Source organism: Oreochromis aureus, linkage group 13 (genome assembly GCF_013358895.1).
Source record: "Oreochromis aureus strain Israel breed Guangdong linkage group 13, ZZ_aureus, whole genome shotgun sequence".
NCBI classification, from domain to species: Eukaryota; Metazoa; Chordata; class Actinopteri; order Cichliformes; family Cichlidae; genus Oreochromis; species Oreochromis aureus.
Genome location: NC_052954.1, coordinates 14,134,361 through 14,161,684, shown reverse-complemented (window position 1 = coordinate 14,161,684; position 27,324 = coordinate 14,134,361). Strand labels below are relative to the sequence as shown.

The 27,324-nt window shown below is 39.5% G+C and overlaps 1 protein-coding gene across 7 annotated transcripts in view; it reads left to right on the top strand.

Moving 5' to 3' along the window:
• LOC116314175 (neurexin-1a) overlaps positions 1 to 27,324 on the top strand; it is a 246,455-nt gene that overhangs the window by 122,461 nt on the left and 96,670 nt on the right. For 4 of the 7 annotated variants that reach the window (XM_031732106.2, XM_031732105.2, XM_031732109.2 and 1 more), the window contains exon 1: positions 21,649 to 21,923. In XM_031732106.2, coding sequence (XP_031587966.1) covers positions 21,683 to 21,923 — 241 coding nt within the window. In that variant the 5' untranslated portion in view covers positions 21,649 to 21,682. Of the gene's footprint in view, positions 1 to 2,056; positions 2,277 to 2,600; positions 2,721 to 21,648; positions 21,924 to 27,324 lie in introns of those variants that run through there. The other 3 variants (XM_039622145.1, XM_031732107.2, XM_039622146.1) reach the window with 2 other exon arrangements.

Sequence of the window (27,324 nt, the reverse complement as noted above, 5' to 3'; positions counted from 1 at the left end):
ACTGATCAGAAATGGTTTCAGTGGAGTAGAACCTGTCAAGAAGCCATTCTTAAGGAAGGGAAACAGGGAGAAAAGTTTGCCGAATTTCACACAAAAACAGGACTGAGAATCAGTGGCAATGGGTCTGATGAATCCAAATTTGACATTTTTGGTTCATGTCATCATCATTAGGTATGTGGAGGAGTTCAGAAGAGAGATACAACAGTGAGTGTCTGCAACAATCTGTAAAACATGGTGGAGGTTTTGTCATATTCTGGGGCTACATTTCAGCCAGTGGTGTTTGCGATTTAGTCAAAACTGATGAAATTCTAATGAAACTCAGAAAAGTACCATGAGATTTTGAACCACCATTCAATGCCATTTGGAAAGTGCCTGACTGGCAACAGTTTCATTTTTCAACACGACAATGATCCCAAACACACTGCCAGTGAATTACTGAAGCAGTGTGGGATCAGCTCGACAGAGAACAAAATAAAAGGCAGCCAGCATCTAAAGAAGAGCTTTGAATGTCCTTCAAGAAGCCTGGAGAACTATTCATGAAGACTGCTTAAAGAAATGAAATGAAAGCTTGCCAAAAGAGTTCAGGCTGTGCTGAAGAATAAAGGTGGTCGTTCCAAATATCGACTTTAAAGTTTGTTAGAATGGTGCAACTTATGTTTTTGCCTTATATGCTTTATTTCCAGGTATGTTTGCATATGTTTCATTAAATCACTTTTTCCTAGAAAAATCTAGAAATGAGTGGCTCGAGACTTTTGCTCAATTCTTTGAATGTAGAGTCGTAGAAAATCTAGATAAATGCACCATTATGTGTATAAAATGAGGGAACGCTGCGAAGTTCTGCACTCCCAAATTAGATAAAAGAAGCCAGGTTGTCTTTTGAGGGCCTCCACAGAGGCAAACTCACAAAGACAAATCATTGCACTCCAAACAGGATCACACCTTCCCAAAAGGTCGAGCTCACTAAATCTGCTGGATCTACCATAAAAAGGTCCCTCACAAATATTTCAGCAGATTTTATTTATAAAACATGTTAATACATATTCATTTATTAGTGTTAGAAATGAACGTCACGGTTTTCTCAGCTGGGATTCATGCTCTGCTACATCAGCAGAAGTCAGATGAACTGGAACTCTTAAGATGAATAACTCTGTATGGTAATTGTTTGAAATTATTCTAAGTATGCCATAACACATCTGTTTACTTCAATCATAAGCGAGTCAGAAATGAGGATGGATTGCAGATGTGATTTATTAGGGATATTATAAAAGATTTAATAGGCAGTATAATATATTACGTACAATGTAGCGAGAAGAACTTTTTTGCATTCATAGAAATATTTGACAAAACAATCAGGAATTCATTTCTTTTTTCATGTTGCTGAATGCCCTCTGCTTTTCCCCCCCTGCATTATTCAGCCTTGAGCAGGGTACAGCAAATGCTGAAACTATTAACCAGTTACCATAGCTACTCTTGAATCTGAAAAAGAGCTACTGTGGCTCCAATACGTTTAAAAAAAAAAATGTGTAAGAATGTGATCGCAATTCTGCAATTTTCCTTTTTTTCAATCTCTCATGAGTAAATAAATAAAAAACAGCAACAAAAAATAGCCCTCCTCAGTGCATTGATTATAACTACACTACTTAAAAGTGCTCATTTTGTTCCGATTCTATGTCACGAATCATACATATAGATCCTGACATTGATAATACTGTTAATGTGTAAACTTGCTAGACTAACGTAGTCTAAATACAGATTGTTAGAAATTACAATGTCTCATAAAATAAACACTTGGCTTCACACTCACATTTTAACATGAATTGTACTAACGGGGAGTCACGCAAACATAATAGCCTCGCGATGGACCTTTTTTTTCATAGCAGGTAAACACAGGTGCTGCTGATGTCATGAATAACGGTTCTGTTCTTTTTAGGTAATTAATTGCTTAATTAATGTGATTACCAACACCTGTGTTTGCCTACTCTTTCATGTCAAAGTGGCTGCTGTGAAAAAAGTGTCTGTAGAGGCTGCACAGCTGTATGCTTCTGGAGGATGAATACACCGGTGGTAAAATGGAAATAATCCATAAGCATGAAGATTAAACACTTTCACAGGAAGCACCAATACAGTGCAGTTTAAAAGTACACGGACCTCTGCACCTTAAGAAATGAGCATCCTTGCCCTGCGGTGGCATTCACAGCTGGAAATGTTGTGCATTGTGGGTTATCAGACTACAGTCACGCGATGGTTAGGTGTAGCACATGGCTGCTCATTGACAGGTGATGATTTGGAGAAAACAAAAGAATTGAAAGGAATAAATTGCTGTTATACATTAAATGTGACTATATGGAATAAAATAATTAAATTACTAATGGAAGTCTAACCCAAACGTTAAAATTATTTACATTTTTATCATTTTTGGTTGTGCGTGTTTGCTGAATACAGTTGAGTTCACTGCCTTTTATCGCAGGGTTTGTACACAGCTAGTATTCTATGTTATTTTGTGTGTGCTTTAATATTTAATTTCACTCTAGAGTCCATAGGTATTTATTAGTATTAAAAAAAATTGTCCTCACCAGATAGCTGTTTGTCTCCATATTCAGGTCCCAGCACTACCTGCCAGGAGGACTCATGTGCCAACCAAGGTGTGTGTCTTCAGCAGTGGGAGGGCTTCAGCTGTGACTGCAGCATGACGACATTTGGAGGACCGCTGTGTAATGACGGTAGGATTCCACCTTTACTTGTTCTCAAAGCTTAAAATTCCTCTAGTTCTTATTTTTGAAAGTCTGAAAAGAACAAAGCCATCATTACTTGTTGGCATGCTTTCTTTTTAAAGCCTCCCTATACTATTTGGATGATGTTTTTCACCATTTCATTTCCTTGTGTGAGTCACGCAAAAATAAAAAAGCCCTGTACACATTTCACAGTATTAGACAGATAATTCATTCCATCTGTTAACCTATTTGAACGCGGCCAAGAAAATCTTGGTATTAGACATTTAAAGGTGGGTGTTATCATTAACAGGAGCGCCATTTTTATCCCTTGCTTTCACACAGCGTTCAGTCTCAGGCTCATTATTGCTTCCTGTTTCTGTTCTATATTTGTGTCCTCACGAAGCACGTCGTTTGCTAGAAACTTGGTGTACTTGCTTTGTAAACTCTCCTGGTTTGTAAACCGTGCTGGGTAATGTAACTAGTGATTGATATGTCAAAACTCGGTTAGAATGAATCTCGGCACAGTTTTTATTTCTGTAGCTCGGCTTTGAATAGGTTGTCTTTCACTGAGGGCGGCGACAGCTGTTGCAGCTTTGTAGGGCAGAAACTTTGACACATAGCATTTGACAGTTCGGGGAAGCTCATTAAAATTTGAGATTTGTACCACTAGAGGGAGCAACGCACATTGTGTTCTGATAAATAAAACATCAACAACAAGCTAAAGACATAAACAAATACATCATGAGCTGAAAACAAATAACAGCGCTTGTTATTTATTGCAATTTTACTGGAACGCATTCATACATCAGCATTACCCCAAATAATGCATTTGCAACCGCTCGCATGCCCACCCATTAAAACTTTAAATCACATCATGGGGCTCAGATAAAGTTCCGTGTTATTAATCTCTCTTAAAGATGCTTAAATGGACTTTTGGTTTTGTGCTCGTTAATGTTAAGGTTTCGAGCGAACAAGGGTAATGTCTCCTCCACCTTTTGAAAATTGGGCTACTTCCTTATGCAAAACATGCATAAGGGATTTTTGTTTGGTCATTATTTTCTTCTGCAGCAGTTCACACAGCAAGAGGTGAATGAGCAAAGTGCTGAAGTGCATTAAGGAGAGAGGAACGGAGTGGGCACTCTGGAGATGACACAAAAGCAGAGGAGAGAGCACCATAAATGTTAATGCATTCTGTGTCACTTCTAGCTGCTTGATAAGACCCCTGTCTTTTGTTATCCACTGAAAGTGTTAATAGATTCTCATGCAGCCCTATACCTCGAACATATCTGCAGCCAGAGATAACACTAAAAGGATTCTTCTGTCCATGATATGTTTGAGTATAAGCTCGCCGTGAACCTGCGCCTCCTTTGCTTGTTCTGTTCTACCTTCCATTCTTCGGGCCGTGTTTGGATCAACAGAGGAAGTAGGGCTGTGCTGGGGGCATATTTCTGCCGGTGAACTCCGTGTGAACCTAACTTGTGCGTTAAAAGGAAGAGAAATCCAGCTTGGATCGTTTTTTTTTTTTCTCCTTTCCTTCTGTCATACATATTCATCCTGTTCTGACCCACAGAGCTCATTGACAGCATTGGGAGCAGGAAGACTCAAGGGGCATGTTTGCATATATTATATCGGAGCAGAACTGCTCTACCTAAGTCTAGTTACTGTAGCTAGTCTCATTATTCCTACTGACCTGACAAAGCAATGGGATGGATGAATGTGTACGCCCAAGGGATTTAATATGTAACCACAAAAACATACTTTCTAAGAAATTTCTTTCACTACAGATGAACTGAGCTAGTTCTCAGAATAGCGACGCAACAGAGCCCGGGTCTGCTGAAGGAAATATCTGTGAGTGAGAAAAATGAAGCTGGAGATGGTCGGGTTTTATCTCTGTTGATGGATTGTCATGGGGATATATAGAAGGGGGGAGGGGGGGGCGCATTAAGAAGGATAGCAGCATTTCTGAAGAACACATCACTGTTTTTTTTACCTGATATATTTGCATAAGCTGAAATGCAGGCAATTTACAACAAAGCACTGGGCCTCTGTGTAAGCCACTTACTTGGGGAGCTCTGTGCATTTCTAGATATTTCTCCAATAGCTAGTCTTGGTACAGTCTTGCCTTATTGCAAGGTAGGAAAAAAAATCACCTAACAGCTCCTGGCCCCATAATATTTAGCCAGGGTGAACTGTACATGTATGACAGCACAATACCACAATGTTTAGTTTCTAAATGTTAAGCTTATAAGCTGAAAATAAGCATCATTTTGATCCAAATACTTTGTGCTTTTGTTGTAAATTTACTTTTCCATTACTCACTGTAATCATTTTAAAGAATAAAATACATTTATATTTATTTATTCTGAAGTTTTTCAGTTATTAAATGCAAAAAAAAAAGATTTTTTTTATTGTAAAACTGAAAACTTTGAAACATTGGAGGAAGATAAACCAAGCTATTAAACAGTGATTTTATACTATTTAATTAAAGTCACAATGCATCTCTTGGGCTTGTCCTTAAAAAATTGTCCTTTTTGAATTAGTACGCTAAAACATGCTGCTTTGCAGCAGACTGATTTGTTGTACTGTAAATGGTACGATTATATCAAACCTACGAAAACGTCCATCCCTCTGACTTTTGAAGCTGCACATAGAAGTGGAAATATTAGTCACTTGGCATCATTTTTTAAGCAAATGAAAGACATCAGTACTGGCAACACTGATGTCTTAGTTGGCAATCTTACGTTCTTATATTTGAAGGGTGTTTTAGTCCCATTTAGGATGGCATTGTGTATCAAATTGATTCAAATTGACTCTTAAGATTTGAATTACTAAGATGTCTGAAAGCTTTGCTAGCACTGAATGTGTGGCTTGTATTGACATCATACACGCAGCACTTTTTCTTTTTTTGGTATAGCATCATTTCTTGGCTGTGCTTTCAGTGTTTTATGATAAAAGTATTTCAGCTTCAGAACAGCTCTGTACCTTTCGCTTCTGAATGATGGGAAAGATGATGAAAACTATCTTCAGATCTTCTCTTTATCGCCTCCCAAACACTGATGTGCCAGTATTTTCTTTTTTCCCTTTCTTTTCTTTTCTTTTTTTTGAATGAACTGTGGACATAATGCCTTAGAATTGTATTTATAGCACAAATTATCACAACTGGATACCTACAGTCGGTGTAAAAAAAAAAAAATCAAAGCGATGCTTTCGAAGATGAATCAGATTCCTCTCAGAAAGTCATCCATGCAAAATGAGTTATGATGGCTGTGAATGGTGTTAAGCATGCATTTGGTCTTATTACTACAAACTGTTTTGGTTGCCAGCAGGAATGAAATGGCATTTGGAACATATTTTCTTAAGTGACCCTGACAGAAGAGGCAGACTGCATGTATCTGTGTTGTTAAGTCATCAGGGGCGTTCTGCAAGTACAAACAGATGCAGATAAGCAGCCAAAGAAAAACATTGCAAGCACTTTTTTTAAAGGCTTGAATGTGAGTTAATATTGCCACACTGCATTTTGCCTTCTTTGTGATGGGATTTTTTGGAATAATGCTCTAGTTTCAGTTCAGAAGCCGGTTTAGTGTGTGTATGCGTGTGTGGGTGGGACTTAAACTTTAGTCTGGAACTCCTGAGGGAGTGTGCCTGTAGTGGTCAAGCATCTGAGGGTAATGTACAGAGACAAATAGATTGGTGCTTGTTGTTTAGCTAAAGTGGGTTGTGGAAAGGATACAGCAAGGGGTATGCCAGGCCTTCACGCGATTTCCGTCTTGCTTGGTTGCTCTTCTACTCTATCCCGTAGCCAGAGCTATTAGTGCCATGTCAATATTGTATCAACAATGGAGACTGTATCTGGGTCTAGTCTCCATTGTCTCTGCCCAAGGGGCAAAGAGAACCCCCCCACCCTCCTCATTTGAGCTGTAATGTGTCTAAGTCAGTGCTCATTCTTGTGCCTTTGTAGCTAGAGAATAGCCTGTCTGGGCCCCAAGCGTGCCACCGGATTGGTCGGATTTTATTTTGAGCACATGCAAAAGTAAAAGTATCCTGTTTTTGCTACACGCTCCTTCTTCATATTGTCTAAAGGCAGCTTCTTTGCAGCACGGACAAACTCACACACTGGCTCTGAGGTGTTGCATCACTCTACAGTACAAAAGCAAGAATTCAAATAAATATTTCAAAAAGTCTTTCAAGGTTACAATGGAAGAAATCTAAGAAAAATCATAAAATTGAAGAAACTAGCCTGTAAGTTTTGTTGGGATTCTCTAGTGTTGCACATTTCATAGTTATATTAGTCAGCTGCAGCACGAGGGATTTACATGAACAGTCTATTCTAAATCTTCAGGAAAATTCCTGAAATTGTTTTGTTCTTTAAACAGCGCTCTTTCGGAGCAGTTGTGTTTGTTTTTAAGATTTGTCATGCAGATAAACACACACAGTCAGGAAGCAATCCAGACAGTTTGCCCTGTTTCTTTGTGCTGGCATGCAGGAATTATACCACTTAGTTTTGTTCCAATCGATACAAGGGGACACCCAGTCCAGCAGTGGGGCCAGGGGGATATGAGGTACTGGAGTTAACAGCCTGCTGTCACATGTACAAGTAATTTTATCTTTGCCCTGGATGTGTCTTTTAATGCAACTCAGAGAAACAAATCTATGGGTCTGAAAATATTTGGGCTTCATCTGTATTGAACGCTTGGCCTAGCTTTGAACAGCCATTGTGCCCCGAGATATAATAGAGGCGGTCTTAAGTGCCTCTGTGTATTCACTTGGGTAGCCATCGGCTCAAATGTGCATGCATGCTTGCAGGAAGTATAGCACATACAATTGATCGGTTGTAAGGCAGCAGGAGGCTTTCCTCATAATCAAGTTATAATCAACAGACAAATCTGAGTTTTTAATGGGGAACAAATCTTTATACATAAGAAATAAAAGGATATATGCTTATATTTACAAATATTACTGGATTTGATCCATTTTTAGCAGTTTTAGCATTTTATGAGCTGCGCCTTATTTTGTGCTGCTGTAACAGGTGAGTTTCCTCCAGTGTGGCATTAATAAAGTCTATATTAATATTTACGAATCAACAAAGTTTAATTATGATGTACATATCTATACATTACCAATGGTTTATAACAGCAATTTATTAGAGGAATTGTGGGTGTACTCACCTGCTCAACCTATCTTTCCTTTACGAATAAATCTGCTTGTATTTTATTTTTCTGTCATGAAATCCAACAATGAACAATGATCCTACTTTATAAGTGGTCTCTGCATTAGAGCTCCCAGAGCTACTGGCTCCATTCTTGTATAAAATACCTATTAAAACACATCACTGAGCCTAACTGTTTTACTGGGGAATGTCTTTTCTTTACTCAGACACTTTAGTGTTACTGTAGTTTATCGCTGTATTCAATCATAGACGCCCAGTGCTCACTAGAACAGTAAATATGCATTAATCCAAAACTGAAAATGTGTTATTTACGATCTTTTTCCATCTGCAGTATATACAGGTGTGACCTGCTGATAATAAATCAGCTTGGCTGAGTGCCTGAGGTAGAATCTGGAACATGTAAATATATAGAGGCAAACATGTTTTATGGGGCTGTTAAGCTATTGAGTGGAGCAGCCCAGTAGTTTAGTATAGTGAAGCGAGCACCTAATTCAAATGATGTGAAATGATGTTTTGTCTAGATGGACTCATTAAATTGTAAACTGTACAAGAGGATGCCGATCTTCATCTACACACATCCCATACCTGCTGTTCCCAGATGGACACTAAGACGGTGTGCTGCTACAGATTTCTATCACATCCTATCACTCTCAAAGAGGCTCTGCTGTTTTGTCCTATTTTTGTGTTCTTTTTTTAATTTTCAATTATTCGTCCTCCACCTCCAATTCAGTTCGAGTGGTCACTATCTGGCCTGATTATTTTCAGTAATTTTCTATGGTGATTGAGTATCTGCATTTAAATGGGTTTCTGTGCCAGGAAGCAGTTGCCATATGTGGGTAAAGGCTGTTGGCATGGAAACTAGGTCTCCTTTCCTCCCACCCTGGATGCTGTAACTTGTCTGTAACTTTGCCCAAGCAATGAGATCTCTGCAGGAAGTGGTGTAGAATAACTAACATCTTTTAGCTAGCTTGGGAGAATTTTGAAGGCTTAAATATCTGTTTTAAATTCATATACATGACTTAATACTTCACTTGATTTATGGATGAACAAAGGATACAGCTGTGAGGCTGCATGCTACTAACTTAGTATGTGATGCAGACGCATGCTGGCACAGTGACATTAAAATGTAGGAGCAGCAGTGCCAGACATATGTTAGATTGCTTCATAAACCCATCCTGCTGTTCATATGTTGTAATAAAGTTCTGGTGTGTCCCTCCACCACATAGACCTCTGTATGCTGAACAGTTTTTTTTGTGTGTGTCAGTGAACAGTATGTGGTGCGACCAAAGTGGAGCACAAATAGTCCACACATTTAGTTGTCTTTCAACGTAATCTATGTTCTAATCACAACCTCATCTAGACCTCATTGCAGTGCAGTGGTGAGAACCTAATCTTTGAGGTGGTTTTTATTAATCGCTAGCCCACAGGGGCGTGTTGACAGGAAATAAGGAGTTGTTCTTTCTCCACAACACAATACTAATTAAAGCGTTGATACAGAGTATCAGCTAAACTATCCTGCTGGGTGATACACTGGCACTGTGAATATTCCCTTCTCTCATAAACACAGGCTATTGAACATGACACCCAGGGGGACTGTGGCAAGACGTGAAGACATCCCTGGAAAAAAAAAAGTTTGCTTACTTGTTCTATTTAAAAACTTTTGATGGCTTCTATAACCATTCTTTAAAGGATTTCACAGTCAGAAGTCATTTAATTGAAGAAGAAAAAAAATTATACTTTAACTCGGTAAATTGCTCTTTGAGACACTGATGGATGCTGTATTTAAATTCACATTAAGAAAAAAGTCATTGGAGCAATTGGTTATAGTTATATATACATATATACACACACTCATTCACACACAAGGGAAAGGTCAGAGCTAACATAGCTGCAGAGGCAGACACATATATTTTTTTTAAGGGTAGTTTTGGAAACTTTGCCTTTGGGAATTGTATATATGCTACCTTTAGTTTTAGATGAGCCAAAATGTTGGAGGGGTTTTCCACATTTCTCAATGCTACATCAATATTTTTTATTTTTTTAAAAATATTGATGTAGCATTGAGAAATAAATCTAAAAAAAACAAAAAAAAATCAAAACTGTGGAGAAAGTGTTGACTGTGTTTAGAGTTAGTTTAACAGGGACTTTGATGTGTTTTTCCATAGGAAAAAAGAAAAGTAAAATCTCCGGGTTACACTCTCCTTCACTTACATTTGGGCTTCACTTTTCCTCACTTCTAATTTGAAGTAATCCAGTCACTGAGATGACATGAGGAAAAAAAAAGGTGTGCATAAAGTACAGCATCTCTTCCTTGGAGCTTCTCATTTTTAAAAAAAATTCTAATTATTTTTTTCCTATTCTGCAAGAATATTCTATTTTGTTCTTACGGAACAGAATCACTGTTGCATTGTCGAGGCGACCTACTGAAATTTATATTGAGCATCATAATGGTGAAGAAAGGTTACTTACGTGACTTTGAAGATGGGATGGTTGTTGGTGTCAGACAGCTGCTCTGAGTATTTCAGAAACTGCTGATATCTCAAGAGTTTCAGTTAAAGGTTCAAAAACAGAGAAAATATCCAATGAGCAGCACTTCTCTGGCCAATAGGAAGGCAACAGTAATGCATTCATAGCTAATTTCAAGTTTTGCAGAAGAGCATCTCTGAAAGCAACATTCAGATGGATGGTAAATGGCCTGTATTTATATAGCGCTTTTCTAGTCCCTAAGGACCCCAAAGCGCTTTACATATCCAGTCATTCACCCATTCACACACACATTCACACACTGGTGATGGCAAGCTACGTTGTAGCCACAGCCACCCTGGGGCGCATTGACAGAGGTGAGGCTGCCGGACACTGGCGCCACCGGGCCCTCTGACCACCACCGGGTGAAGTGTGTTGCCCAAGGACACAACGACCGAGACTGTCCGAGCCGGGGCTCGAACCTGCAACCTTCCGATTACAAGGCGAACTCCCACCTCTTAAGCCACGATCGGATGGATCAGGATTACATGTAAACAACATAAAAGCATGAAAGCATAGACCCATTGTGGCTTGTATCAACAGTTCAGGCTAGTGATAGTAGTGTAATGGTGTGAGGGATGTTTTCTACCCAAGTATTGTTGCTGATCATGTCCATTCCTTTATGACCAAAGCATCATGTTACAAATCTCAGATCTTCCCAAACTGTTTTTTTAACATGACTATGACTTCGGAAAATCTCAAACTCAATCACAAGAGCACCTCTGGGGTGTGGTGGAACGAGACATTCATGTAACCGATGTGCAAAAGTAAACCTGTGTGATGCTGTCTCGTCAATATGGACCAAAATCTCTGAAGAATGTTTCAAGCACCTTGTTGTATCTATGCCAAAAGAATTAAGGCAGTTCTGAAGGCAAACAGGGGTAACTTGGTAATGGGAAGGTGTAACTAATAAAATGTCCATTGAGTCCACTTCATAGTATCATAGTATAGTGTATTGGCTTTTGGTAACCTTTCACAGTGGCTTTACTGCCTTTTTATGTCATTTACTTCATGTACCCTGCAGCGACACGTTGAAATTTCCCATTGTTTTACATTTTGTTTAAATAAACCTTTTTTTTTTAACTTATTTTTTAACGTAAAAGAAATGTTGATTTGATACATTACAGGTCGTGTACTATTCCTGCAGTATAGCCACAAGAGCATCTAGAGCTTGTAAAATGCTGTCACAAAGCAAATGAATAACCTTGTCTCAAGAGGTAGTTTGCCAGCCATCTCCATAGCAAACAAACAACTGTTTAGTATGTCTGAGCATTGCTGTGCTTTCCAAGTAATAACAATATGCACAAAGGTCTTAGACAATGCAGGTGCTCCTCTCTCTAGGGGAACGTAAATAGAACTTCAGTTTGAATTGTCCTTGAACTAAGCTAACTTCCAAAAGGTTTAACACACAAAGGACAGATTTTATGTGTGGCACTAATCAAATCCTGTCTTATCTGTAGACAGCAAGGGTGGAAAGCACACACAGATCAGTCACTGCCTTAGCCAAAGTGAGAACCAGCGATAGAGCTGTCCTGTGTGAATGGTTTAGAGAGGAAACCTGCTTAATGGGCCTGAAATATATTTTAGACCGGACGTTTGGTGTAAGAGGCTGCCACCTCACTGTATAAGAGAAACTGAAGTAAAGGCTAGTCGGAAATTGACTTTGCTTGTTATAGAATTTCTACAATCCATATAAAATAAAAGCCTTCTACTATACTGAAGCATTTGAAATGAACAGGATGTTTACTAAAAATGTAGAGAAGGCACAAGGCCAGTTCTAAATCTCCATTTTTTTGTAGGCACACAAAATAAATTCAGAGATGCCTGCAGTGCCTCTCTGTGCAGACAGTTGAAGCCACAGCCTCTCATTTCTGTATGTGACATGCTTTTTATGAGTATACATTACATTTTCTGCTTCAGGCCATTGGCTATTGATACACTTGGACATGAATGGCTTTCCATATGCTGGAAGGGACAGTGCTGGTTTTGCTTCCCACTGAATTTGTTCCCTGCATGTAATGTTATCACAGCAGAAAATGCAAGCATGTCTTGTCATTACAGGTTTTCTTCACTCAAGTTGTTAAATAACTTTGGTCTTACTGTCAAGGCTGGCTGTGTAGCAGGAAGGATTTGGACCAAAACGCAGGACTCAGAACCTAAATTTAAACCTAAAGACTTTATTGCAGAACTTAAACAAAGTGCAATGCAATTTTCAAAAAATAAAAATAAATACATAATAATAGAGGCCCACAAACTGCAAGCAAAAACACAACCACAAGTGAGAACCCAACAAAGACCAGATGCAAATCAAATGGAGGGTCTAAATACACATGAGGAGATTAGGGCAGGGTGGAGACACCTGGGAACACAGCTGAACAGAATCAAACTAGTGAGATAGGGGAAGTAAAACTGAACACAACACGCACAAGACAAGCGAATATCAGAATAAAACAGGAAGTAACAACACTGAGCTTAGGACCAAGACATGTGAACTTCACACAGGGACAGGAGATAAGCAAACATGGAGACATGACTGACTTCGAAGATAAAAAGTAATCAATTAAAACTATAACTAAATATTAAACAACCAAATGAGGAACACAGACTGGAAGCAAAGGTAAACTAAGAAGCACATGAAAACAATATAATACTGAGAGGACTAGAGAAAGAGCTGTATGAGCAAATCATGAGCTCAAAGAAAACTGAAAACATCGCAAAACTCAAAACCTTGAGTCAGTGACCCATGGACCATAACACTTATTGTGCACTTTGACTTAAGGGAGCACTTAATTGCATTTTAAAATACATTAGTGTTTATTTTGATAGCATTTTGATGTTGGTATCGAAACTTATTGTTCTCTGCACAATGGATTTTATTTGGTCAATTACTTTGGTTGATACCACCATCAAAAGTTCACTTTTTTACCAGATAGACTGAGCCGGGGTGCTTCTGGGGACTAATGTGACACTAAGCAACTGTTGCGAAGTAAAGGCACTGAGTCTCTAATGTAATATTTCATAGAAATTGTGCATTTTCTTGTTATTTTTGAACACTTGATTTCCAGTAAGAACAGCCCAGTACATTCTGCACACTGTGCCATGAACAGAAAAAGCTTTGAGTATGACATTTCTTTCTGGAGTGAAGTACAGTCTTTGAATTGTGTGCCATAAGGTGAGAGCCCCATGAGACAGCACAAACCCCTTATTTACCAGCTTATTCACTTGTTGTTGAATGATTTCATGTTATTTGAAAGACTTCAAATGCTGAAAGAATGGAAGAACACAGTAATAGATACTCAAACTGTACGACCTTACATGTCAAGTCGTTGAAGATGAATGGGTTTTCAAGTGCCTTTGAAAAAATAGAATACTGGAAAAAAACATGTAGTAATATTTATCATTGATTAAACTTTATGTATGGAGGAAATGCTTTCATCATACAACTGTATCTAGATGAATTCTCATTTAAACATTGGCAGTGGCTGCAGACTGCCTTGGTATTTTTGATGATATTGTAAAAAACAATGAAATGAATGCAGATCGCCTGTAAAACAAGAGCCGATCGTTCCCTTTATTTGTAGTTTTACTCTAAAAGGAAGGAGTTTCATTCAAAGGCAGGCGAGTAGCTTTTGAGAAAAATGAACTTATAAACCCAATTCCACAAAAGTCGGGCCACTGTGTAAAATCTAAAAAAAACAAAAAACTAAAGGCAGTGATTTGCAAATCTCATAAATCCGTATTTTATTCACAATAGAACATAGAAATCATAGAAAATGTTGAAAATTAATAATTTTTAAGAAATATATTAAATATTTGATGGCAGCAAAAATGTTCTTAAAAAAGTTGGAACTGGGCCATGTTTCCTGCTGTGTCCCATCTTATTGTAATAACAGTCTGTAAACCACTGGGAACTGAGGAGACCAGCTACTGGAGTTTTGGGATAGCAGTGTTGTCCCATTCACTTCTCATATAGGATTCTAGCTAATCAACAGTCCCGGGTCTTTTTTGTCTTATTGTCCATTTCATGATGTTCCAAATGTTTTGGTTGGTGAAAGGTCAGGATCAGGACTATTCTATTACAAAGCCATGCTGCTCTAATGGATGCATTTTAATATTATCTTGCTGAAATACGAAAGGCCTTCCCAGAAAACCATCTTATCTGGATAAGAGCATAATGTTGCTCTAAAATCTGTAAAAACCTTTCAGCACTGATGGTGTCTTTCCGGATGTGCAAGGTGCCAATTCTGCAGGTACTAATGCATCACCATACCATGAGAAATACAGACTTTTGAACTGAGCACTGATAAGAAGCAAGATGCCCCCTCTCCTCTTTAGTTCAGATGATACGGGGTTCATTTCGATTTGTCTGACCACAGTTTTCTGCTTTGCCCCAGTCCGTTTAAAATTATCTTGTGCTTCAAGAAGATGATGTCTGAGCATCATGTTCACATATGGCTTCTTCTTCGCATGACTGAACTTTAACCTGCATTTGTGGAGGACAAGATGAACTGTGGTCACTGATGATGACTTCTTGAAGCATTCCATAACCCATTTAGTGTCTTCACAATTTTTACATTGAGTAACATTATTCTGAGATTCTTCCACAATTTGTAAATGCAGTTTTTTTCCCGCTTGGTGAAACTCTAGCTATCTTTGCTTCTGAGAGACACATAAGTGGTGATGGGCTCTGTCTCTCTAACACTCTCTTTTTACATCCATCATTACGACCTGTTGCCAATTAATCTAATTAGTTGCATAGTTAATATTTTTCATGATATAATAATTGTCTATGCTCTATTGTGGATAAATTACAGGTTCATAAGATTTGCAAATCACTACATACTGTTTTTATTTAAATTTTACACAGTACCCAACATTTTCAGAATTAGGTTTCTATTTATAAATACTTTCATATTCAGGAAAAGCCTTTTTTAAGTATGATCATTGTTCTTTTGTTGCCCCAGTTAGTTTCAGTATAGCGCAAATGTTCATTAACAAAGTAGCTATGGACTTCTGAAAGGAGATGCTGCCTGTCCTTGACCTGCACGATGAAGCACTCTGAGAAGGGAACTGATCTACTTCTGATGAATTTAAGGAGAGACAGACAGACAGAGACAGACAGGGCACCCTCGGTGGCCCCACTGTATCTTGGGAGCTGTCAGAGGAGATAGAGAAAACGCGTCCAGAAAAGCTGTCGACCTGTGACCCCTTTCTCTCTTACTGACAGTTAGGATTTGGTTTTTGCATTCTCAGACGCATCATCATCCCACATGCAGACACACACTCACTGAAACAGACATAAATGTGTACGTACATAACCACACACAGCCTCTATTTATACTTGCGCACAAGGATTTCTGAATGTTATTTCCTGCATGCTTGATCTTAATGTGTATTTAAATGGTTTTATGGAAATGAATAACAGTGTTGTGCCACCGTTTATGCATTAGGAGGGCTGTGTGTGTGGCGGTGGTAGTGTGTGTGTGTGGGGGGGTTGCCAGTTGGTCACATCAGGCAGATTCCAAAAACATTTCTTGCCAGCAGAATCCAGTGAGTAAAAGGAGCAAAAGCACACTATTGGCTATACAAACTAGTCAGTGTGCGATGAAAAACAAAATTCAATCTGTTGTCTGTGTAGTTTGGGGTGCTCTAGTCTTGGTAATGGGATGTGCATTAACGTGCACACGTTTGAATCTGTTCAGTATTTATAGGGGCGCATTCTTACCGCGAAAGGAATAAACAGTAGCATTATTTGACTGTAATTGCCACGGCGCATTAATGGTGACAAAGTGTGGTGCAGAGCAATTTCTGCGTAATGTTGAAGATTTTACAGCTAGATATTTACTTATTCAACTCAACGTAGTGCCACTTCTTACACACACCCCACAAAAAACAGTAAAAAAAAAAAGGTGCAGTATTTAAAAATGAAGCCAAAAAGCTGTCAGTGTCAACGCTGCCCCCCCCCCCCCAAAAAAAGCTTTTAAACTATTTTTAACTTCATTTAGCAGCTCCATTAAATTAATTATCATGTTTAAGTGAATTGAAAGAAAATTAGCGTAAGGAGGAATGAGAATTAATGTGGAGTTTGGTTTCTTTGTTTTTGCTCTAAGTGAGAATGAAGCAGTTCCATTACACCGCCATGCAGTGCCATTTGCAGATTTGATTTTGCGACACTAAATGTGCATTATTTCCTATTAGCGGGCTGTTTTATCAGCTTGAGTGCTGTTATTTATGTTGCCTTCACAGCTTGCATAATGAACAGCGTGTGCAGCACAAATCTCTCGTGTGGTTCGTGATGTTTGCTGTATTTTACATAAACAGTTGTATTTACAGATTTTTTTCCCTAGGCTGACATGCATACGTATGCTGTTTATATCATATCATGATCACTTTTGTGTTAGCCAATGAGAAATACTGCAGATCCTCAATAAAAGAGGACTTTTGGGATTGGTTTACATGTAATTGTATAGGGCTTTCCAGCACCAGCATCTGAGACAGATGCTAAGAAGCAAATGAATGGGAAATGACCAGCTAATGCTTGTATGACGTGTTGAGGGTCTGAGTTTACACTCCTCACTCTGTTATATACAGTTGAGCGATCTGATAGACAGGAACCCCGGTGTTACATGTTCCGCTAACGTATTGGCACCCCGGCTGTGTCGAAATACTGTACAGCTCGTATGTTTGTATTGAGTGTTGACTCCCTGTATCTGTCTGCTCTTATCATGTCACATCTCGTGATGACTAAGACTAAGACGCCGTGTTTCTATTTCTGTACACTTGCACGCATAGCATCAGAGCAGTGTCTGCTCCTCTGTTGGATGAGTAATGACACGTTTGATATTCGCGGAAAACTCTCAGTTGTAAAGAGTTCAGGTTTCATTTTGCATGTCAGCGTTTGAAGAGACTATTAGCGTTGTATACCTTTGTGTTGGTGACAAAACAAAGGGTGTTACTTTTTTGCTACAGTAATTGTTCTCTTTTTGCGGATCACTCTAGAAATTTGAGTTGCGGCTGCTCGCAGGCGGTTGCTCTCATGGTCACCGTTGCTTTACATCATGGTGGGAGGATCAGATTTTTACAATTAGCATTTCTCACATGTCATCCTTGTAATACACGGTGCACTGTAATCTCCTCACCAGTGCGCCTGGTATACCATGGAGAAATGGGTCTCCAAACACTCTCATTTGTTGGGACACATATGTTGCTGAGTCTGACACAGATGTGTCACTCCAGCACACAACAGGTATACCTGCTTCATGCATGACTTGGCCTGCATGCTCAATCAAGCAACAAAAGCATCTAACAAACTCGCGTGTGTGCCTAGAAAACAGTGTGCAAGGTGTTGGGATGCTGCACCTTTGGGAATTCGATGAATGTGCTGATTAAAATAATACACCGTTAGATTTTTATTCCCCTTCCTCTCTAATAGCAACAGTAAACATAATAGTAGCACTTGAGAAGGAGAAACATTGTTGTCAAAGTGGCTGTAAGTGTCTGACCCTCTCTCTAAAGGGTCTCTCCGTGTGTGATAAAGTGTTGCCTGATGGCTCTTTAACTGATTTAGAGGCCCTGCTCCAGTCGGGTCAGGTACTCTTAGACCACCCATCTGCTGCTGTCCCTGCGGTTTTCCTCCAGTCCTCCAAAAAAATCATCTCATCAGCTCAGTCCACACTGGTTGCAGTCTTAAGTGAGTAACATAGGCTATTCTGTGCTCTGTGCTTGTTCTCTTCTAGCATTTCAGTCTCCGAGGGATTATTACACCCAAGCCAAATTTCTTATCCTGTCATTGAAAAATCAGCCACAATTTTTCACACGATTTCTCCTTTATTTCCCATCTTTTTTTCTTCCAAAATAATTTTCTGTGGCTTTAAAAAGCAAACAAAATAAACAAACAAACAAAAGAAAATCGGAGTGATGTTGATTCAAAAGGGGAAATATGCTCAGAGCATCGCATGCATCTGAGACACAATCCTCTGGGTCTTAAATAGAAACAAAGGCAAGCTGTTTTTGGGTCTCTGTTAAGGAGACATCTCGCTAACAGGAGTTGGAGTCAGAACACAATAGTAAATAATAAAGAAAAGCTCTCTTTAATGGTGGAAGCTTTCTTGTGGAACAGGATTTTCTCATTTTGTGGCGAACACACTACAGTACAATCATCTGGTTAAAGCAGCTGAGATCTGTAACTGTGCTGAAATTAGTTTACCTCATGGGCTCAGGTGTTTGCTTTTGTGCAGGCAGAAGGAATTTAGTGCTAAATGTTGCCCCTCAAGCTGGATGCATGGCCTCCTTGCGCCTCATACTTTAATGATCCCACACATCAACAGATCAAAGGGCAACCTGCAGAACAATTAACTGACGCCCTAATAGAGGTCGATCTTGAAGCAAAGAATCAGAATTTCAAATTTATAGCTCTTAAAGTTTGGATCTGGAGCAATATGATGCATTTGGTGAGGCTTTCAGCAATATTTCTATTATTGAATTTATTGAATCTTGCTGATTGATGAGGCTCTGCTGTTCTGCTGGATTCATCAAACATAAGCTGCTGGCTTAGAAAAACCCACACAGCTTTGGTGCACTTTAGAATTTCACCACTTGGGGGCACAAATGAACAAGTAAGTAATGATAAACGTGCTAAAAGTATCACTGCTCACTGCTGATGCCATTAATTTTAGCCGCTGCGTTACTAACACTGCATTTCCATTAAATAACGCTTGTATTTACCCTGATATTTAGCTTCTCAAATGAAGCTTCCCCTTTCGTTTCTTTGCAAAAGTTTGCAGTTAAGGACACACTAAGTCAGGTTGTTGTCCTTGGCAAGCAGCCCTGATAGATTGCCTTATTAGGTGTAATTATGCAGATTGCACTGCTGATAATTATAAAAGTGTAAACACATTCAGCAGGAACATTCCTTTTCACCATTGCAAATGAGAACAGAGGAGAGGTAACATGCTGCCTACTTTTTAGCACCAGGTGGCTGCACCAAGTTATTGAGATTCTACAAGGTGAGAGCAACACAGTTGCCTAATATGTGCAGCATCTGTTTTGTATTTCAGTTGCTTTTTACTACTATATAGGAACACAGTGTTAGTTAGAAGAGAGAGAAACAAGGTATCCTCATCTGTCCTTCCAGATGGCAGATCATAGTTTCCTTAGAGTTTAATGTTGTAACAGTATGTGCCTGCTCTTATTGTTCTTCCTACATTTAAATTCAGATGATAACAGCCACGCTTTAAAAGTGAGTATTCAACTCTCTGCATGTATTTCTACTAAAAACTGATTATACGAAATATTCAGGGAAATTGGAAAGGGCATATTATCCTCTGTGTCACGCTGGCTAAGTTGGCTTTCTTTGGGCATGAAACGCCTGTGTATTCCCTGTAAACCGTAAAGATCAGCTCAGCAGTGCTTGCAGATTTCCCCCCCCCCCCTCAGCTTAGAACACTGCGTTTCGAAGAGAAGGATGTTGAATAGCCAGTGTGCAAACAGAAGCAGGCACACTGCAGCTGAGCCTTGTGCTCTCCAATCCTGAACTCTGAACACTGAGCACACTTCCCAGCTGAACCGGATTGTGTTTATCAGCAGGGCTTTTATGTCCACATGTTCTCTACATTCCTGTAACCCTGCTGCACTGCGATCAGCCTTCCCGCTCTTGTGAGAAATGGTCTTTTATTAGCAGGCAAGGCAGACTTGCCCGGATTCAGCACCCTCTCTGTGGACAGTTCTCGACCGCAAGCTCTGGCATTGTGCGTGCTTTGTTTACATACGTGTGTGTCTGTGTGTCGTTGTGTGTCTGAGTGCTCGTACTTATGGGTGTTCATATGTTTGTGTGTGTGTTTGAGAGAGTTCCTTAAAGTATATGAGCTGCAGCATCATCACTCTTCTGCAGTAGGTTTTCTTGGGCAATGGAGAGGCGAGGATTAGGCTGGACTGCTTCTTTCCAATTTTTTTTTTTTTTTAAATCCAGACGACTGTTGTCACAAAACTTCCCTAAATTCACAGACAATGAAAGCGAACAGGGAAGAGACACACAAAAAAAGAGGAGCAGGAGGAGTGGGAGGAATGCTGAAAGATGATAAAAGTAGAAAACGGAACGAGTCTAGCCTGTCCCGCGTTCTCGTTTTTTTTTCTTTTTTTTAACCGCTGAAGAGTGTTCACACGGGAGAGTGGATTGAGAAAGACTGAAAAGAGAGAGTAGACTGTGAAAGGAATAAGGGCTGGAGGACATAGCTCCAAATCCTGCTATTCTGCCTAAATAGGCTCTTCCTCTGCAATGCACTCAGACTCCAGTGATTCGCTATGTGAATGCTGCCCATTTGCATAGCCACTCTCCCTCTTGCTTCCTGGCTGGCTGTTGAGGCTCCCCCTCCCTCCGTCCTTCTCCTCCCTCTCCTCCTCCTCTCTCCCTTCTTCCTCTTGCGCACATCTTCTGGAACGGCGGTGCCGATGCTGGCTGTGTGTGAGTGTGTGTTCCTGCCCAGGGCTGCTCGTTCAGGTACCGGCGTTGCTATCGCTTGGTCTCACTGAGAACAGATATCTCTAGATGGGGAACGGGTGCGCTACTTGGCACAACTTACAGGTACAATCACGCAGTCTACTGCACGCTGCTGCAGCTGTCCAACACATGCAAATGAGACTCGGATTTAACTATGGTCCCATTCCTCTGGACAACCTTTGAGACCACTGGAGGAGGAAAAAGAGGGAAACTCAGAATGTCTGTTTTGATTTTCTGAAGAAAATCACTTTGCACAGAGGCTATCAGTCTCTTCTTAAGTAGGCTCTCTTCTTTTCCTGGCATTTGCATTTTTTGGAATATTAACAGTTTTTTTTTATTTTAATGGGAAGATGCTTCTAATTTTTTGAGTGCTTAATAGAGGTATAAGGGGAGAAACAGAAAGAACAAGGGAACTAGGGGAATTGGAGCAAGCTGGGATTTCTCCATTGCTGTTTGAGGTTGCCCTAATTTCTTGTGAATGTTTTTGATTGTTTTTCTATGATGATTTTTAATACTTCTTTACCTACCTGGGTGCTGCTGCGGATTTCTTAACTCACTGGAGAACAGCAAGAAGCATTTTTCCCTCACGACCGACAATTTGTGCGGTGTCCCTTTTGCTATTTCGGTCCTTTTTATTTGGCTTTTTTAAATGATTGTTTATTTCCCCTTGGATCTGTGTCAATGTCTCTTGCCATAGTGAGATTTGGCAAGGTGAGAAGTATGGGGCTGTAAGGCTCGCTGAAGTTCCACCTTGATCTGAAAGCCTCATCTGGCCACTCAGGGAAGATGTTCAGAGGCTGGAGGACACAGTTTGCTCCCCTGAGGCCTGTTGCACAGCCCCGAAACTGGAATTCAGCTTCAGTCACCCATCTGGCCTTGTGGATCATTGCCCTGGGCTTTGTGGCAGGGTCAGAACCAGGTGCTGTGGAGAGTCTCCACCACATTCACCTCTCCAATGGAAACAAGCGCCACCATATTGTGCCTATTGCTATCCACAGATCTCCTGCATCCCTAAGAGCAGGGCACAGTAAGTATTTTCTCATCCTACCGTTAATGCAGTCCCTAGGTAATGTGATTTGTCAAGCAGTCCATCATTGGTGTTTACTTTTAACAGTCTGTGCTTACTCCTTGTTAAATTTTACTGCCAATGCAATTTCAAATATAACTTACATGGTATTGTCTTTTTTCTCTTTTTTAATACCTAAAAATCCCAAAAGATGTGTATTCAGCTCTGTACGACAGGGCGAGTCTAGCTTAGACCCATCCCCTTTTCTGTCTCAGCAAAGTGCCCTCCATGTCTGAGATTAGCCATATCCCTATCTCCAGATGCTCCACTGTGTCCAGATTAGCCAGGATTATAACGCTATGGTGCTCCATGTTGCCCCTGGGTGTTCGGAATAGACAAAGATGTGTTGCCTTCAGCTCTGCGGGACGTCGAGCTGTTCCTGGCCCCTGCCCTGCGTGGAGTATCGATGAGGCCCCCTTTGCCCATTGGGGCGAGAATGTTCATGATCCAAGTATCTGAAAAGGGGAAAGAAAGCAGGGAGAATATGAGGAATTATATAACCTCATGCCAACTATTCATGCTAGACTGCAGTGTGCTTGTCTCGGTACAGTATTGGTGATGAGGGTTTTAAGAATGCTGCAGCTTTTTGTTTTCTTTTTCACTGTTTGGCTGTACTTGTTTTCAATTTGCTCTGTCACTTTCACTCAAGGTCCCGAGATATGTTAAAGATCGAGGCAAATGATACTTGGAATAAAAAGTACTGCTTTTTTTTTTTTTTTCTTAGTTATCATACTGCCCTGGCATTTTTGAGTGACGTAATCACTACTGGTGTAACACTGACGTAATGCTGAAGTACCCTGGATATCACAGACCTTGTTTAACAATGCACAACAAATGTCTACAGGAACGTTGTGCTTTCCCTGATATTCAAGTTTAACATTACGAGCTCTTGAATCATGAGTCACAACTCTGTTACATAGCTGAATTGGTGTAATGAGGACGTATTTATTGGCGCACTGTAGAAGCAAGGCTGGATCCTGGCTCACTGGGCATAGATAGACCTGCGTGAACAAGGGAGTCAGTGCTCCTCAGTGATGATGAGGGAGCTGGGAGGTTTCCCGGCCTACTGAGACAACAAGAGAGGCAATTAGGCCACTCTGCCATGACCTGTCTGTACTGGACAACACTCGGCTTGCCTCCTGCTCTCCCTAAGGACCTTGGTGGGGGCATGTGTTGCCTCCAGACAGATTCCATGACTTAATATAACAGTTAGTGCAAATGCTTCCTCACGTTGTAATTACCGATGAGAGTCTGAGGGAAGCCAATAAAAAAAAAAGTCTTCTCACTAACATGATTGCTGATTTTGGTTGATCAGCACAGAGGGTGCATTAATGCAAACTGGGAGGCGTGCTGTTCAACATAGTACCTGGCTGCAGGACAAAGCCTGCTGTTGTAAAACCCCAGCACTGTTGTCTGATGCTGTGACAGAATTGGTTTAATTTTCATGGGGTTTGTTCTTTAGACAGAGTGTCAATTAAGCAAGTGCAGCTGACTTTTTTCAGTAAAACCGAGACAAAGGGTGTTTTTAACTCCTTTTGCTTCATACTGTATTTGTAATTTCCATATATTAACACAAAAGGGATTCTTCTAATATATTACCCCCGCCCATCTGTCTCGCTCTGTCTCTCATATCTTTGTTAATGTTAAAATCTAATCCTATTTAGAATACTTATGTAACTGTACCTGCCTTTCGCTCTTATTGTCACAGTGCATTTAACATTGTCTCAAGTGATTAGGCCAAGCAAAGCTAACAGAGTGCTGACAGTTCATTATGCAAACTATCTCTGTTTCTGTGGCATGAACATTCACTTTTTCCACTTAATATGAAGCTATATTTAGTAACTCGAGCCGCCCCTATGGTGGGCTAACCATTCATGTGTCCCAAATTTTCTGACAATGTGAGCTCACAATTCCTGCGATTTCATAGGAAAAGTCACATTGCAGTCTCTCTCTCTCTCTCTCTCTCTCTCTCTCTCTCTATAGATATATATATATATATATATATATATATATATATATATATATATAGATATATAGATATATATATATATATATATAGATATATATAGATATATATATATATATATATATGTATATATGTATATGTGTATATACATCCATATATATATATATATATATATATATATATATATATATATATATATATATATATATATATATATATATATATATATATATATATATATATATATATATATATATATATATATATATATATATATGTATATATATATGTATATATATATATATATATATATATATATATATATATATATATATATATATATATATATATATATATATATATATATATATATATATATATATATATATATATATATATATATATATATATATATGTATATATATATATATATATATATATAATCTGAATACTACCGTAAGAGCAAACATCTTTTGTTCCTTTTGTATTGAACTTGAGTGTCATTGATTTATGTGGAAAGAAGAAGAAAATTACCATGGTCAGGATGTATGAAATTGAGTTGGAGTGTGATGCATTGTTTGTTTAGGGCTAGCCGTAATGAGGTTCAGACAGTATCAACTCTGAGTAGCAGACATACCATTCATCACGGATAGACTCCCAGAGGTGATAGTCTTCTTTCCCAGAGATGGGTACTGTACTCGATACGCTGGATAACTAGGTTATCGTGTTTTCTTTTGTACCAGTTGTTGAGAGTGAGTAGCTCATCTGACCAATGGGAAAAGTGTTTAGTGTGTTAGAACTAGGAATCAGTGGTCAATAGGAAAACTGACTTCTTGGCCATTTTTGCATCTAACTTTTATTGATGAATGACAGTTCCCATTTGTGCCGTGCCTGCCACATTCTCATTTGCTTACTTTGCCTATGCTGAGTGTATATATTTGCCATCCTGTCAGAGTCGAAGCCCATACGTTTAGTCAGGGTGGAGTCAACCTTCACTTTCTTGATGAGTATGCGTTGTACTTAGACGTCTGAGGAGACCTCACCTAACACTCGTTCAATCAACAGTACCAGGAGTTTTAGCATTTCAAAGCTTGATGGTTTTATCAAAGTGGGTGAAGCAATTTAAGTGATTATAATCAATTTGAATGCTCTCCAGCTTCAGAGCTAAGGGTTGAAGGGATTAGAAGCACTGCTCTTCTGCGCTGGCACTGCTGCACAGAGCAAATGAATGGAAAAACAGAGAGAAAGAGAGAGAGAAGAAATAAAAGAAGAGCCATTGTAAAGAACAACAGACACGAAGAAAGTGAAGAAAGAAAGAAAACGAGAGCGAGGAGGGAGAAAGTTGATGGTGTCTGGTGTTGTCTCGCTGCCGGTGTGTTGTGAGCTTGTATAATATAATTACTCCCATGTCTCTGAGCTGATGTCATTCTGCGATAGTGCAAGGATGACAGTATCTTTGCTTCTCTGAGGCAGAAGAGATGATAGCTGCCCTGATAGGGATCTGAGTACATGTTCCTCTGCTCTAGTGGGAGCATAGGCAGTTATTGACCTGCGAATGAGGGAGCGAAGATTGCAGTCTTTTCATTCTCCTCCTCTTCTGATGTATGAGAACACAAACACCCTCTTTTTATTTATATGTGCTTTAAGTCTTGAACCTACTTGCATCTTGTGTTACTCGTTTGCTCTCGCTCTCGATTATTCCCTTGTTTCCTTTCTTCCAACGCTTTGCTCTTTAAGTCTGTTTGACCACTCTGCCTAACCCACCCCCAGCTCCCTCGTTGGTCTGCAGAGTCCATCCGAGCAGACAGAGTGGGCAGCCTTTGTGCCTGCAGTGGTCTGTGTGGTTTCGGTGGTGACCAGGCTATGGTTGGCATGAAGGGAAATGAGACCTGACTGTGCGTGCGGTAGGCAGCGAGAGGTCGGCTGAGTAATGTGTCCGGTTTCGGATTAGAGACTTGGAAGATGGAGAAGGAGAGAGAGAAAAAGAGGCCCCCTCAGTTAACTCAAGGGTATGTCTGCTCCCCTCACATGCTTAGGTCCTGGATGAGTTTGAGTCAGTGAGCTCTTTACCCAGAAGGCACATTGTGATTCATCATCAACAGCATCTTTTTCTTCACATCTCCCTATTTCTTGTTCATCCTGTCTGTTTACACCTCTGGCTTTCTATTTCTAAAGGTAATTTTGGGAAATGAAAAGGACCAGATGAGTAGTTGGCGTGTCACCGTTCACTGCTGGTGTTTATCTATGGAACATCAAACAAGCATGATATAGAAAACTAAATGTTTGGCACAGAAATTGATCAAATATATCCAACATATAATTGTGACATTTTCCAGTCTGCACGTATACTTTTTGACAGTAGAATGTCACCATTGGTTGGTTATAGATGTGTCAAAATGTTAGCAAGCTACTAATACCAATCTAGCTACTAGCATAGTAAACTGTCACAGGTGTGTGCAGTGGGCCTAAAAAATTACGAAAACACGTGAAAGAAGCCTTTAATCCTCTAAATGGCAGCGCTAACACACAATATTAAATTATCAGTGTGCACAACCTGTAACATCTTAAGCAGTAGCAACACACAACTAGCTTACCTAGCATACCAGGATAGCCTGTTAGCGCTGTAATTTGGCGGGAATTGAGACTGCCAAATAATGGCAGGTCTCTGCGGCGCTACATTTGCTACTAATATATAATGAGTTAGTGTGAGTATGTAAAACTCTCTGCTCAACAAAAAGGAAGGAAGCACCCCCTTGTGGGGCTATTAAAAATGTGCTTTATAAGTTTATTGTTTACTGAGCTGAATTCTCAAGGTGAAAGACTATTAAATAAACACAATCTAGCAAAAAAAATTAAAGCCGCCATCAAAAATACAATGGGTGATGAAATCATCCAATTACAAATAGCCGATATATTTATCCAATAGCACAAAGTATAGTGCAACAAAAACAGGCTGAAACAGGCCTATGAAAACACAGGGATTGATTATATTATTATAAAATGATCAGCACAATTTTCAGATGTATTATAGGGATAAAAGTGTAAAAGATGGTAAGTTACATCATTCTTTTAGGATGCTTGAAATAGTGTTGTTTCCACATTACCATTTCTGAGCTATTGCAGACTACTGGCTAGCATTAACTGCTAACGGAAGACATGGAGTGTGGAGGAGTGATGCAGCTGTAGAGCAGGTCAAGGTGTTAAAGATGCTAATGAAGCAGCTTATATGGTTCCCTTCATTCTGTTCTGATTGACTCTTTAAATGCCTATCCATTTCCTAGGGGCGAGACACAAGAAAGGGAAAAAATAAGAAATGGGAATAAATAAAGCCAAGATCAAGAATGCAAAAGCCCACTTTTTTTTATTATCTAATCTGAATTGAGTTCAGTCACCCCA